The sequence below is a fragment of the Phocoena phocoena genome, chromosome 5 (genome assembly GCF_963924675.1).
Source record: "Phocoena phocoena chromosome 5, mPhoPho1.1, whole genome shotgun sequence".
Taxonomy (NCBI): Eukaryota; Metazoa; Chordata; class Mammalia; order Artiodactyla; family Phocoenidae; genus Phocoena; species Phocoena phocoena.
This window is the reverse complement of record NC_089223.1, coordinates 7,396,454-7,412,607: the sequence shown is the minus strand read 5'-3', so window position 1 is coordinate 7,412,607 and position 16,154 is coordinate 7,396,454. Positions and strand designations below refer to the sequence as shown.

The 16,154-nt window shown below is 37.8% G+C and overlaps 1 protein-coding gene across 4 annotated transcripts; it reads right to left on the bottom strand.

Moving 5' to 3' along the window:
• Positions 1-1,615: 1,615 nt before the first annotated feature.
• Positions 1,616-7,726, bottom strand: SPP1 (secreted phosphoprotein 1). Of its 4 annotated transcripts, XM_065877411.1 has the most exons (6): positions 7,673-7,726; positions 7,522-7,560; positions 5,105-5,185; positions 4,778-4,816; positions 2,915-3,205; positions 1,616-2,017 (listed from the first exon to the last, which is right to left on the bottom strand). In XM_065877411.1, exons 1-6 carry the CDS (start codon positions 7,724-7,726, stop codon positions 1,616-1,618), a joined length of 906 nt encoding a protein of 301 aa, XP_065733483.1. The 4 variants fall into 4 exon arrangements, with proteins under 4 accessions (XP_065733483.1, XP_065733484.1, XP_065733485.1 ...); XM_065877412.1 differs by lacking the exon at positions 4,778-4,816; XM_065877413.1 differs by lacking the exon at positions 5,105-5,185.
• Positions 7,727-16,154: the final 8,428 nt, after the last annotated feature.

The following is a 16,154-nucleotide window of genomic DNA, read 5'->3' as shown; positions in this document are numbered from 1 at the left end:
TTGTCTTTCCACTATAGAAGTTTGTCTATTTGTCTTTTCTATGATTAACAAAGTTAATTTTGGTAAATTGTATTTTCCTGGGAAATAATCTAATTCATCTAGGTTTTCCGTTTAACTTGGACTGAGTTGTGCAAAATATTATAAGTTGCTTCTGATTTGTAAAACTTCCTCATGTCCTTGGTTATCTCCTTGTTTTTATTTCTTATTTGTGCTTTCTACCCTTCTTCCTTTATTGGGTTAGCTAGTGGTTTATCTGTGGTGCTGATTTTTTTTTTTTAACAAAGAACCAGCATTTTGATTTATTAATTTCTACTATTTTTTCTGTTCCCTATTACTTTTAACTTTATTATATCCTTCCCTGTGCTTTCTTTTGCTTTACTTTGTTGCTCTTTTCTAATTTTTAAGATGGCAACTCAATATCCTTATTTTCATTCTTTTATTGTTGCTGCAGGAATTGAAGGCTATGGATTTTCTGTGATCACTGGCTTAACTGTACTCTAGTGAGTTTATGTTTTCATTAGAACTATTTTTTAGAAATTCTGCAATTAAAAATTTTCCCCTTTTGTCCCAAGAGTTGTTTAATAGAGAAGTTTTAGATTTCCAATGAGATTTCTAGCTTTAAGAAGAGCAGAGGAGCAAGGTATAGAAATAAGGCCCTTGCTCCACTTCAGGTTTCCAGAACTTTTAGTTTTGAATGAAGTTGAAAATTTTGATTACTAGCTTTTAGGTTTTTTTCCAGTACAAAGGGACTATTTGTTTATTATCTACAAGTGATCAGAATAGCTATGGGACTTACCAAGTTGTAATCCAAGGGCAAGGAAGCATAAATTCACTGAGAAAATGAATGGAGAATGGTAAAAACCAATAAAATTGATTTGTGATTGCATCTAATCCTTCATTAGCTTTTACATCAGCTTTGTGAAAATTAGAAAAAGTTTGCTCTCACTCAGTGGAAGTGGCCTACAGAGCCCTGCATAGTTGGAGGAGTTCTGGCTGAATATCAACCTCCACTTGACTCCTGTTTCCTTGACTGGGAACTTTAGCTCAGCCAGGGGCTGTATGTTTGATCCAGAAGGTCTTAGATTGCTGTCTACTAAGTCCAGCACATTAATTAAAATAATTACATGTATTAATTGCTAGGCAACTGTAGGGAATCAAATAAGAAATGCAATTGACACCACCAAACTCTCATTACATTCGAGATATAAGATTTATTCACACCAACAAAAATAATCACAACAAAATATAAACTAATTTAAAAAACAAAAGATCATAGTGACATGAAATTTTATATTCTCAAGTGTGTAAAAGGTTTTTTTGCTTCTACACAAACTTCTTTTCATAAAAGGGTAGCAAACATTAAAATGCAATGATGGTTTGCATTTCTTATATGGAAAGAACATAGGCTAAACCCTGAAGCTTTTAGTGTACAAGGGTGTTACCATCAAGTCACACACTAAACTAATGATCAAAACCATGATCTGTTTCCAGATCCACACACACATATATTCACCAACTAAGCAGAGAAATAAGCATTTCATATTCTGTCCCACTCTGCTATAATGTATTTTTTCTTTTTACGAAAAGCAAAGTAGGAAACTGTATTTTTCTCCTTTTAATTGACCTCAGAAGACGCACTATCCAATTCATGAGAAACACGAAGTTTCAGGTGTTTGTCTTCTTCACTCTTAAGGTCTGGGACTAGCTTGTCTTCGCGGCTATGGGATTCTTGGCTGTGGAATTCACGGCTGACTTTGGAATTATCCTGACTCTCAATCACATCGGAATGCTCATTGCTGTCATCCTCGGCCTTCAGCTTGAATTCTTTGGAATGCTCGTGGCTGTGGGTTTCCATACTGCGGTCATCCGGCTGACTCGTCTCCTGACTGTCCTTCCCACGGCTGTCCCAGTCAGAAGCCCTGTGGAGGCGCTGGGCAACCAGGATGGCCTTGGGTGCATCACCCACCTCCTCGCTCTCCACGTGTGACGTGACGTCCTCCTCTGTGGCATCTGGATACTGAATCACAGAACAAACGGGAGAAGAATTCAATAAACAGCCAGAGATGGGAACCCTGTAATTTTCTTCTGCTTTTTAACTTTCAGGCCAATGTATTCTCTAACAATGTCTAAATTTGGCTGAAGCAAAAAAATAATACTAGCATGTTACTTTTTTTCAAACTAAGTCCTTTCATTATGTCATCTCCTTTAGTTTAATAGGTACATCAATTTTGTATGAGAGGAAACCCATGAGGAAGGTCTCATTATCTGTTTTACATAAAGGGAAAATGAAGCGAAAGTTAAAAGTAAAGGGACTAGTACACGGCAGGGCTATGTGCTAAATCCAGATCCTTTTTTAATTTAAAAAAGCGAATAGACGGCTTCCCCAGAGGCGCAGTGGTGAAGAGTCCGCCTGCCAGTGCAGGGGACACGGGTTCGAACCCTGGGCAGGGAAGATCCCACATGCCGTGGAGCAACTAAGCCCATGCGCCACAACTACTGAGCCTGCACCCTAGAGCCCGCGAGCCACAACTACTGAGCCCCTGCGCCACAACTACTGAAGCCCACGTGCCTAGAGCCCCTGCTCGCCACAACTAGAGAAAGCCTATGCGCAGCAACAAAGACCTGACACAGCCAAAAATAAATCAATTTAAAAAAATAAATAAATGAAAAAGCAAATAGAATAAGTGCTTTATAACCAGGATTTGGAAAAATAGCATTGTGATTGAGAGACAAAATTAGGGAGAAATTATGTGGACTTTAATACAAAAACCAATAAGTGGGAAAAGGTTTTGTATTCAATGATCATAAAGTAATAATCCTTGCTGAATGAATGAACAAATGAGCATGCAGACCCTTGTTCCCTAGAATTGGGCTCTACTCATAACCATCTCATGTGTCTTGTTCAAGGATTTACCTGGACTTCAGATCTGCGGAACATCTTTTTCGACCTCAGTCCGTAAGCCACACTATCACCTCGGCCTTCGTATGTGTCTCCGGTCGGGACAGGTGGAGTGAAGACGGAGGTTGCTGGAATGTCAGTGGGGAAATCAGTGACCACTTCATCAGATTCATCAGAATGGTGAGACTCATCGGAATGGTCAGTGTCATTGGAGTCATTTGTGTCAGTGTCCTGGCTGTCTCCATCCTCTTCGTCATCCACAGTGTCTGTGTGCTCAGGGCTTTCATCGGACTTACTCGAGAGGGTCTAAAAATCAAGATGATCGGAAAAATTGGTGTAAAGGTTTTTATTTTCCTTTAGCCTTTACGGTGCCTTAGTCTTTTACTATATTTAGTTTCAGAATCCTTTTTTCTTTTAAGTCTTTATTGAATTTGTTACAATATTGCTTCTGTTTTGGTGTTTTGGCCATGAGGCACGTGGGACCCTAGCTCCCTGACCAGGGATTGAACCCGTACCCCCTGCCTTGGAAGGCGAAGTCTTAACCTCCAGAATGCCAGGGAAGTCCCAGTGTCAGAATCTTTGTATTCACAACAAAGCACTCAATGGCTTTTAAGAGCTAAAGTGAGCATCTTCCAATTTCCCTTTTAACACAAGGATAAATGGAATCCTATTCTGAGTCATTTTTCTTGCTCTTTCATAAACATTATTTTCAAGCCAAATGTATGAGTTATAAATTTATATCGATAACATGTTTTTCCTTGTTCATTTTAGACACTATTTAATTTACCAAATTCAATAATGCGGTAAATACAGGTACATAATTGTGAGATTTTTTCTATGACAATTCTCAGGAGATTAGAGCATCCATGTATTAATGCTCACCCCCAAACCTAAAACTCCTCCCTATTAGCCTGGATAATCAAAAGGCGACTGTGTTATCCATGTGTATAAACTGCAGCTCAATTAACCAGTTAATGTCTATTACACTTCTGATTGCAAATATATTGGGTCATTTATCTAACTTTCCTTATTAGAAATTCTTAGCATCTTCAAATAGAATCTTAAGGAAAACAAATTTAAGTTATCCCTTTGCTCAGCAAATATATTACTAATTCCAATAAAAAGAATAGTTATTAAATAAACCATTATGTTAGCAACAGAAACGTTCCTGGAGTCAAAGTCTTGGCTGTGGTAGGCATTAATTAGATGCTTACCAGATATTAGATGACAGCAAGAAAATATCTTAAATGAATCGCAAGAGGCTTAGTATTTCAAACAACAGACATTAGTAAACATCTCCTGCCACACTAAACTTATTTTAAACCTGGTATTTCTGACATTTAGTAAACACTTGTGTTTTTTGTGAGCAAGTTTTAGACAGGAAAATTTTTTTTCTTTCTTTCTTTTTTTTATGGTTGGCTGAGCTCATGTTAGGAAGGGAGGGTGGGCCTCAAGATGGTGGGTCTCCAGGTTTTGAGGAGAAAGTTCCTAGTTCCTGTTGTTCCCTTGGATGGTGGTGGCAGAGTCACTCAGAGAAACGAGACAAATATGAATCGGGCTACCAGGAGCCCATCCCATAATATTTCTCCCATACTCGCACCTCCACTCCACTAAGTAAAGACTCTACTTCCACCATCCCTGACCTAGAGCCCACCATACTGTTGGCCCAGTATAATCAGGTCTGCAGAAATTTCAAGGCTTTGGGTAGGGGTGTGATGCGCCCCTGGAATTTCAGGCCGGTGGATAAACAGGGCATTTACTGGAGAATTTTAATGGAATTTTGCCAGAATTGAACCCAGGCAATGTCACCAGGAGAAAGAGTTGCTTCCTTAGTTCCTCCAAGACATGATGGACCTTGGATTCAAAGTGGAACCTCACCTCTTGCTTGTTATCAGTTTCCTCAGAGGACACAGTATTCTGAAGAAAGAAAGGTACAAATCAGTGTACATCATACTCTCTTAACTTTTTTATTCAAAAGTTAGCCTTTTCCATACAAAGCAGGTCTTATTTTTTAGCCTCATTGGTGGATGGCTTAGCAGGAAGACAACATGACAGATCAATTGGTGTCCTAAGTTCACCTTTACCAACAGGCAGGAAAGATCCATTTAACAAGCCCAAATGGCCTGCTCGGTGGCTACTTTTTGTGGTGGTTGTTCTTTAATTGTGAGAATTTTAATATTTAGAATAAATTAAAATTAAAAATACCTGTGGTTCTAGGAAAGTCTGCTTCTGAGATGGGTCAGGCTTTAGCCATGTGGCTACAGCATCTGGGTATTTGTTGTAAAGCTACAAAAAAGAGTTGCATATTTGTCATTATTAAGAAAAAGAAACAGGGATCTCTAAGTGATAAGCTGAAAAAAACAACTATACTTCCCCAATCTTGATGGATAAGCATAATATGCATTATTCAGTCAACTAGAGCCTGAGCTGTATCTTTCATAATTTATTCTTTCTGGTAGAGTCATTTAACAAACCCTTACGTAGCACTTATTGTGAGGCAGGCACACTTTCAAAGTAATTTACAAATACTAATTCATTTAATCCTGGGATAGGTATCAGTATTATTACTCCCATTTTACAGATCAGGAGAAACCCAGCCACAATGAAGTTAAGTGATAGTAAGTGGCAGAGCCAGGGCTCAAATCCAGTGGCTCTTCACATTGATGATACACTGTGCTTTTCTGTTCTACATTTGTTAGCTGAAATTCCTCTCAGATGAAATACAGCTAAAGCAGAGGGGCCCTTAATTTGTGTTGATCTTCCTTGTTTCCTGTCTCTGTGGAACAAGGAGAAACTCTCTAAGGCTGTGCTGTCCAGTATGCCATTCTCTAGCCATGAAACACATGGCTATTCAAATTTAAGTTAATTAAAAAAAAATTAGTTCCTCGGTTGCACCAGAGTGTTCAATAGTCACACGTGTCTAGTGGCTACCTTAGTGGGCAGTGCAGAAATATAATATCAACACCATTGCATAAAAGTTCTATTGCTTTAAGGTGCCGAAGACATGAATGGAATGGCCTTTACTTAGCCAAGTCATTTATCTGGAAAATGATAATAATATGCTAATGCAGAGGAGTGGAAATTGCTCTGAATAAGTGTCATCTGGTGGGCTGTACGGCCCAGGGCGATCACTTCACATCTCTGTCATGGAGAAAAGTTATCCTGGGGGTTCCAAGAATTCCTTCACAGCCACAAAGGAGGAGAAGCGCAGGAAGGAAACCAGTCAGTAGCACTTTGGGTTTCCCCATGGTTGGCTCTAACCAGAGGAGCTTCATATTGGGCTTCTATGACAGCTTTTGCTGAAAGAATGGGTTCCTTGACTAAAAAATGTGAAAACTACTAGTCTAGATGAGTTCAAAGTTTCCCTCTTCTTTTTCTTTAAAAATATATATTTATATAAATACTATACAGATAAATGTTATGATTGATTACATTTAATATACATATTTATTCGGATGATACCTGTAATACAGGCTTTATCTGTATTTATAAGATAAATTTATAATTTTTAAAAAGTAATATGAAGAACAAATAGATAAGAAAAACAAACTAATATCTACCCAGTAGTCATATCCCTCATAGATAACCGGTGTTCATCTTCAGGGGTGTGTCTTTATAGACTTTCCGTATTTCCTACTAGCTCTAGATTTCTAGGATTCTAGAAGGTTGAGCCCTTCACTTATCTCCTAAATCACACTTAACCACTTATACAGCGGTGGCTTCATGTGCAGTATTTTATTCTATTAAAAAGGCACTAATTCTTGCCTCAAAAAGTGTGATCACTATTTTCTCTGGAAATGTTAATTTTCTGACTTATTGCTGTGATTCAATACTCGTGTTCTTAAATCACTTACTTCTACCCACTTGCACACCCAAACACAAGCAGCAATACTTCTCCTAACATCTTCATTAAGCAATCTAATTGCAGTGACCCCAGGCAGCTCTATACTGGCCTTTATTCTGTTTATCTGGAATTGAACTCTGTGTGCCTTTTTGTCCAAGCTCCTTGGGACAATGCCCGTTTGTTGTTTGGCTGGCATGCTTTCACTCTGTGGAGGGGCAGGTACATCTACGGTGCTGGTTGAATAATTATAATAAAGAATTTGATTTGGTCTTACGTTTGTCTAGAAAAATGTGATCTAACGTCATCGGATAAGCACAATAGATACAAACGGCATAAACGACTTTCTGTCTATAATGGGCTTCTTAGCAAATATCTTAGGAGATATTGTGAACATTATGGTTATGCCAACTCTCCAATATGTGAGGTGAATTTTAAACTTAGCTTGCCACTAAGTAAAGCAAAAGATGGAATTTTTTACTTCTAGAACAGTATGTTGACTCATGGAAACAAAAAGTCACACAACTTCACAGAACTCATTTTACATAAATGATAGGCCTAGAGCACCATTTTATTATATTAAAACATCTAGTTTGGTTTTAAGAGACTAAAAGCAGTTCTGTGCTTGGTACTGGTCTAGAACCATAGCAGGCACTCAATAAATACTTATAAGTTATTTTGTTTGACTATGAAAATAAGTAAAATTGCCATACATTTGTAGCACATCTTCCAGCAGTTGCAAAAATAATTTAACTATATGATAAACCTAAAAGATGCTCACCTGCTTTTCCTCAGAGCTGCCAGAGTCAGTCTGTTTAACCTTTGAAACAGAGAAGGTGAAGAAAGATTACAGTGTGAACGTGTTCGTAGCACCTTGAAACACACAATTCATTTATTTTGAGGAATTTTCTTTAAGATTCAGCTGTACTCACTGGAAGGGCGGAGGTGATGCCCAAGAGGCAGAAGCAAATCACTGCAATTCTCATCGTAATCAATGTTCCTGCAAAATATTTTGTAAGAAATATTTGATCTTTTCCTAGGGTAAAACAGTGATGCTTTTTTAGGCTACCACATTACAAAATCGTCACAAATAAATATATATTTTCTGTAGAAATACTCTTTACTTCTTAGAGGAAAATTTTCTTCTTAATATTATGATCTTTTGAGTTAGTATTTGTAATGCCACCTCCTCTATTCTCCATCTCTTCCTATTAGGCAAGGAGACAGGAATTTTACAAGTCTATATTTATTCAACTTGAAAATTTAGAGTTTCAGAGATTATGCCGTTGCTACCTCATGTCACCAGCCATCTAAACCTAAAAACAGATCAACAGTAATTGAGTTCAAATAATAAGCTGGAATGGGAATATTTATTTTTCAGAGAAGAAAAACACAAAGAGAAAGAGAGAAAATAAAGCTGTGAAAGAAACTTACTTTCTCCATTTTCCAGCATGCATTTCTAATGCGATTTTCAACTTAAATTATTTAAAAGGTGTTACTTAGGTGAAATGAAGCTATCTCTAAAGTTTGTAATTTAAGTAAGGTATTCTAGAAATTTGAAACAAGAAAGAAAAACACTGAAAACAGTCAACAGCTTTCCTATTTGTAAGTCTAAATAGTGTCATACAGGTATTTTGGATAAATTTTAATAGCTAAATACAGAGGTGAAAATATTCAGAAAGGTTTTTTTCCTTGAAAACAGGATAAGTCAAATCATTAAATAACTAGCATTATCATTTGTTTACATTAGCACCAAAAATCATTTTCCTTTTAAGTTGTCTCCACAATCATCTATCCATTTAAAATGATGTAGATATAATCATTCCAAAGGGGCATAGACATTTCCTTTTTTTTTTTCTGATGGCAAGAAGCAGTTTCAGTTCTTTTGAGGATGGCGTGGAAATATTTTTAAGTTTTCTATTCAGCTGTCTTTCAAAATAGCCGGCTGCCTTTCCTGCAGGAGATCTGCCCTGGATCTGGCATGCTTCTTCCAAAGACTAGGACCGTTTAAGTCTGATTAACACCTTTTATTGTTAAACCCTTTTCCTTACGGCTTGACCTTCCCCATGAAATGAAACAGTGCATACATAGGCCAGCAAGCAAGTAGCAAACTGCAGCCTTACCTTGGTCTGCGGCGGCTAAGAAGAGCCCGGTCCCAGGCGGTGCTGATGCTGTGCTCAGGGCTGCACTCTGGGCTCTTCCTCTCCCTGCTGTTGACAACCAGGACGTCTCAGAATTTAAAGGCTGCTCCAGACGTTCTCCACCAACACAGGGGGTGGAGAGATGTGTCATGAGGTTTTTTGCCACTGCCCAACCCACTTGCTCCTACACTTCCCCCTCTGGTTTTGTGGTTACAAAACAAACACACGCACACACACATACACACACACACACACACACACACTACTCTGCAGTTAAAACATTACTTATGTACAATATCATTAACTAGCTTTTTCGTTTATAGGATTGGCTCTCAGCGTCCTGGAAGGGCATCGAGGGGGTCCCATAAAAAGGGAGGGAGGGAAATGACTAGTTCTTACAAAGACTCTATAATTTCTGAATTAGAATAAAACTATAATCTAAATCAGTCTTAAATAAAATTAAATAGAATGGATTTTTGTTTCTTTTGGTTTAAATAACAGATGAAGGTAATATATGCCACCAAATTTGCCTCGCAATTATACTTATTTAAGAGCTATCAGGCTATTGTTCAGATACATACAAAGAATTCAGAAACCCTTCCTCCATTTTTACTTAAGCTCTGTTTTGTGATTTCAAGTGTGTAGCAGCCTGTCATTTAAACAAATGGCATTAGTAACATTAAAATCCACGTTCACGCTCATTAAATTGGATTTACATTGACCTTTCAAGGACGTGGATTTTTGTCGCCCTGTTTGAATTGTTTGGAAGTGATGGATCTGCTAATTGCTGTATAAAATAGAAGAAAGGTAATTTATTCTCAGTGCGGCAGAAGTAAAGCAGTTTCTGACTGAGAGCAGGGTTACTGCTGGCAAGCGCTGCTTCAGGAGCCAGAGTGTGGCTCTGAGTTCCACTCTGCCACTGATTAGCTGTGAGACCTCGGGCAAATCACTTAGCCGATCTATACCGGTTTTCATCTGTCAAATGCACAGCTCGTGGGCGTTTTGAGAGGTTTAAGTGAATTAGTATGTGTAAAACTAAAAATACTTGGCACATATATGCAAATACCCTGCCTATTTTAACCACTGTATGTGTGTTAACTATTATTAAGATTTTTAGGAGGAGCAGGTAGTCATGATTTGTAATACCTTTAAATGGAATAGGTTATTGGAATGAGAGCAGATGTAAGATTTTTTTTTTTTTTTCTTTTTGTCGTACGCGGGCCTCTCAGTGTTGTGGCCTCTCCCATTGCAGAGCACAGGCTCCAGACGCACAGGCTCAGCGGCCATGGCTCACGGGCCCAGCCATTCCGCGGCATGTGGGATCTTCCCGGACCGGGGCACGAACCCGCGTCCCCTGCATCGGCAGGCGGACTCTCAACTACTGCGCCACCAGGGAAGCCCCAGATGTAAGATTTTTAAACTGTGTACATCGACAGGATAATTTGCACACCTCTGAAGGGCTGGATTAGATTTCTGAATTGTCTTTTTCTAATTTTTCTCCCAGGATATATAAAGTTGGTTACTTAATAAGAAAATTAAAAAGAAAATTCTATATTAAAAAAAAATTTACAGGGTATTCAAAAGGTGTTTGAATGAAAAAAAATTACAGTTGAAGGTTGAATACTGGAACAGAAATTAGGGGTTGCAGAGCTCTGAGTCCACTTTAAATATTTAATATTGTTTTGAGATTACTTAACCTCTTCATCTACATTTCTCAGTTGTGAAATGGAGATTGCACTATTAATTTATCTCACACCTCCATTGTAAGAATCATGTGTAAAGTGAGATTAAAGTTAAATGTTCCTATTTATTATTGGTTGTATTAAGGTGTCAACTCCTATTTACCAAGTATTGCTTTTTAAAAAAATAAGTTTATTTATTTATTTTTGGCTGTGTTGGGTCTTTGTTGCTGCGTGTGGGCTTTCTCTAGTTGCGGCAATGGGGGCTACTCTTTCTTGTGGTGCGCGGGCTTCTCATTGCAGTGGCTTCTCTTGTTGTGGAGCATGGGCTTTAGGCACGCAGGGCTCAGGAGTTGCAGCACGCAGTCTCAGTTGTGGCGCACGGGCTTAGCTGCTCCGTGGCATGTGGGATCTTCCTGGACCAGGGCTCGAACCGGTGTCCCCTGCATTGGCAGGTGGATTCTTAACCACTGTGCCACCAGGGAAGCCCCCAAGTATTACTTGATTAATATAAATACGGTTGAATAATTTTTTGTAGTGTTAACGTAACTAATCCATAGGTTTGTAGACACTTGGTGGGAGGAAATGTATCTCTTTTAAATTGTATGTGTTTCAAATGAATTGATATTGTTGATTTGTGGGTTCTAAGCACACATTTTTAATAATTCAGAGGGCAGCTATCTCTATAAAATACAAAGCACACGGGTTATAACGTTGCAAAAACATTTCTTATTTCTGCTCTTAAAAACTGTTTTTTTCCCTTTAAACACATAACCCACTTAAGCTGTCAGATTGTCAGTGTAGCGGAGGGAAGTTCACATATGTTAAAAAAAACCAAGATTTCCGCAGGATTCACTACGGTTTACTCTGCAACTGCGGGACTGATTTAATAGGAACTTAGGAAGTTATAGGAATAGATTCTGCTGGAGCCCAGCCATGTTGAAATGAACCACATGACCTATAGGGCTCTTCCGGTCATAGCGCCAACGTGCCACATGGTGGCAGCGTTTCTGAGAAGGAGTTCAGACCACAGTCTGGTTCCGTCAGTGATTCCGGCAGGATGGAACGTTCCCGCGTTTAATGACTGAGCCATAAAACAACTGTGAGGTCCTCCATTTCTTGGAACGTCAGGTGAGGAAATATTTCCCAACAATGACCCGCTACACATTAACAGGGAACACAGAGGCCAAGGGAAGCAAAGCATTCTTTTCTGCTTCGTTGTCTTCAGCAAACCCAGGTGAACGCCATGGGTTCCTTCCCCGTTTCCCGCGCTGGCTCAAGAAGTTGCCGATTCCGAGGCTCACGCAGAGTAAAGGCTTGTGAATTCATGGTTAAAGAACGTGTCTGGGATGCTTCAGAGATGAGAGGATAAAATGATTTGTGATAGAGGCGGTTCTGTAAAGTATGAGGTGGATAGTGCGTCATTTTGATTTTTGAAGAGGCTCGTGCTTCTTGCTTTTCGTCATTAAACGTGCTGCTGACATTTTTTTCTGAGTAAGATTTTCCAGCTGTCAGAATTAATGTGTTAAATGATTTGAAACAGAGAGGCTTGATCTGTAGCATTTCCACATTATTTCCATTCTCGATTAGGTTAATCCTGGGTTGTTAAAATCAAAAGGTCAACATGATCAAACTCCTTCTAAATCTTGTACGTGGAAAGGAAAAAGTTTAGTTGTTAAACTGGAATGAAGAGTGGGTTGTGATCATAAAATATAGGCACTCTAAGAGGATATGTGGAAACACAAAGAACATATTTTTTTCTTGAATTACATGAAAATTCTCATATAATAGAAAAATTTGTGTCCAACTGTTTTGGTGGACTTTATTATACTGACTTCTAGTTTATTTGGATATTTCTATTTTATTAAGTATAATAAACTATTTCGACTCTTTCAGCTCTATAAATAATTATTTTCTCCCTCGAGTCAAGGTTCAGATAAAAAGGTGATCTTGGTACCATTGCCAATCTGTCATAGAGAAGTTGGGAATGATATCTAATAAGCCTACCACTCATCATTTCATCATATATAGACTAGGGAAGCAGGGAATTATTTATTAGAGGAAGGGAAACAAGGGTTGAAGATAAGAAGGTTTTTTTTTTTAAGTTCAGACATGAAGTAGAACATTTCAGAAATACAAAGTAGACACGCCATAAAACTTTTTATCCCATTGCTCAATAAATTAGTCAACAAAATTTTAGAAATGGTCTTACTCTCAGAAACATTAACATCACTTAAAACAAAAGAAAAAAGTTTCATTTTAGACCCATAGAATTGTTAATAAATAAATCTTCAATAAATTGTTAATGATTAACCACTCAACTCTCCATCCATAGCAACTAATTCTGAGCATAGAGTTCTTGCTTATCAATATAATGCATGGGCACTATGCTTGAGTCCATATATCATATATTGATAGCTATTATTTGCCAGTACTCAAGGATCTAGCAGTATTTCTTTGTTAAATTATCATCACTAACTTTGAGGCCATTCTAACATTCTTTAAATGATAGATTCTTTAAAGTGGACTTAAATTATTAATTTTTTTCTTAAAATGACACCCTTCTTACCCTCCTGGAACCCATTTATTCATGAAGATCAACTAAGAAATTTAGAACTTGTGCAGCCAATGGAGTGAAGGGGGCGTGGTTTAACGTAAATTCAGTGGGATGTGGACAGAGAAGGCATAGGGTGGAGACCCTGTGTCTACACTGGTATTGAAGGGATGAGTGTTTTGGGATTGGCATCAAACAAGAAGTGTTTCTTCCCATCCAACAGCAATCAAAGCAGCATGGGACTCGTGTGTTTTGCTATATTTTAAATCATGGATAAAAAAATTAATCTACTTTTTACAATAATATTAATAAAAATAAAACCTGTTTTTTTAAAAAAGGAGGGAAATCACTCCCAACGTATGACTCTAATAAGTCAATCTTTGATGTTCTGAGAATTTTGTATTCTTACCTCCTCAAAATGGGTTTTCTAGAAGCATTTTCTCAATATGGGTCACATGAATTTCTTTCAGATTCTGTTACACCAAGAATAGGAGATCAAGGACAAAGTAACTGAAAAGGTTGGCTTGTTTCTTTCCTGCAAAATGCCGCCTGTGGTTTTAGCAGTCAGTTTCGTTGCCAAACAGATCAGGGACATCAGGCTTCTCCATAATCTGCAGGTGTTTTTAGACTTCTCTTTCCCACACTCACTCATCTTCATTTCCACGCATCTGTGGATGAGATTGGTTTAAACAACCTATTAATTTCACTTTGTTCGTGATGAAATTATTCAAGAATCAGAGTCGGTGACCAATTTCTCTCCTCTTTTTACCCATTTCATGCTTAACAAATTTCTACTGCTTGTCTTTTTCCATAAGAAATATTTCCTTGTAATTTACCTTTTCTATTGTAACAAAGAGTAAGCCCAGAACTTCTGCCTTTGTTCATTAAAAGGAGAGCTATTCAAAATAATAACAACAAGAATGGGAATTATATATGTTTTCATGGAACACCTATAATGTACTAGATTTGAAAGTATATATTATGTCTAATATGTTTAACAATCTATGAATTCAGTATTATGATCTTAATTTTTCAGTTAATTATAATAGAAGCCATCTACTTGCAGTCACTTCTATATACATGATTATATTCAATCTTTGCAAGCACAGGAAACTCTGCTCAGTATTATGTAACAATCTAAAGGGGAAAGGAATTTCAAGAACAATAGATATATGTATACATATAACTGAATCACTTTGCTGTACACCTGAAAGTAACACAACATTGTTAAATGTACTCCAATATAAAAAAAAAAACAGAATAGACTGAATAATCTTGCCTGTAGTAGGTTCAAATCTAATAAAAATGTAAAGCTTTATTTTTCCACATATGCTACCCAGCTAGTGTCGTGGTATGGTCATGACACAATGTGAGAGAATGTTAATATGTCTCTCCTAATCTCACACTGTTATGAATCACCAATTCAAAATACATGGTTGCTGATTGTGCGTTAATATCGTTAGCTTCATATCTAATACATATAATGACCTTAAATATTAGTTGTCTTGATTAGCTAAATTTTGAGTGAATTGCTCATCATATTTTAACAGGTCCAAAAATCTAGACAAAGGCGTATTTCATGGTTAGCCTTATGTCTTACTATATTTGGTACTTATAGTATCTACCATAATAATTGTGGTAGGTACTGCTGGCTGTGCACAGAAGATTCATATTCTTCAGAGTAGTTGCTGGGAAGCAGCTGCCCAGATGAAACTACATTTCCCAGCCTTTCTTGCACCTGGGTGTGGCCATGTGACTAGCTCTTGCCAATGGAATGTGAAATAAAGTGATATGTTTCACATCTAGGCTGAAGTGCCTAAAAACTAAGTGTGTCTCCTCCATAGTCTTCTTCTTCACCATTTGGCTGAATGGAGAGGACTCTGAAGCATTTTTGGAGGGCAGAAATTCAAGGAGGAGATAGCTTGAACTATCTGTTGACTGGGAACCCTGGTATTGGATAGTGTATGAACCAGAAACATGCTTCTGTTGCCTTATATCACTGTTATCTGTTATAATAGCAGGTGTTACCTTAATGTAAACTTGGGCACATAATAATGTTCAATGCATAGTTTTTGAATGTTAGTATCTGTGTGCCAGATCACTAGACATGTGAGACTGGATTTAAACTGTGGTGCCATAACACACACACACACACACACACACACACACACACATGATTTCTATCTTATAATTCCTATCTATATAAATTTCTATTCATTTTTGATTCCCCATTTCTAAAGCACTGAATTAGTCCTTGTGAAATTCTCATATATTAAAATCAGAGTTGATTATTTTGTACAATAAGCACATCACTCAATTCTAAAAGGTGACGGTGTGTAGTACCAGTAGATATCTTAAGTGATTAGGATACCAGGTTTCTCTTGATCGTCCGTTTTTGTTTTTCCCACTTTTACCAGAAGAGAATTAGTCTTGATACAGGTTTTAGTGGATAGAGTCCAGTGTTGGAGACCAGGGAAACTGCCAGCTCCATTAAATGTTGTTACGTTAGTTTGCCTGTGAGAAGAGAGAGGCTACAGTTATCTCTCAATAAATACCAAATTGATCTTGCAGCTTCTGATTGTTCACACGGCATCATTTGCTTTGACTTCGAAATTAGACCACCTGTCTTTTGGGTACCTTTTGTTTTCTGGCCTTGTGTTCGCCGAGGGGCAGACGGGCAAGTAGAGATGCAGTTCAGAGCAATCTACCTAGTTATATTTGAGAACTTGAAGTCGTGTTCTCTGAAAGTTTTGGATCACTTCTGTTCTCTGCTAGGAATGTGTTTACAGATTAATTTTAGTCTTAGTTGCCTTTTACCAGATCAACTATTGTGTAAGTGGTGAATTCTAGGAAACTTGAAGAGTTTTTAAACATTTCACCATGGTTCCCGCTATGGAGGTGACCATAATTAGAGGAGACGGGAGGTTAAGTTAGAAACTGTGTATGTTTGGGAGCTGGAATTTTGACACTTGCTTGTATAGCTCACTGATATTCCCCAAACCGTAGTGGTCTTTTGGTCTGTGGATCGTAGCTTGGCCAG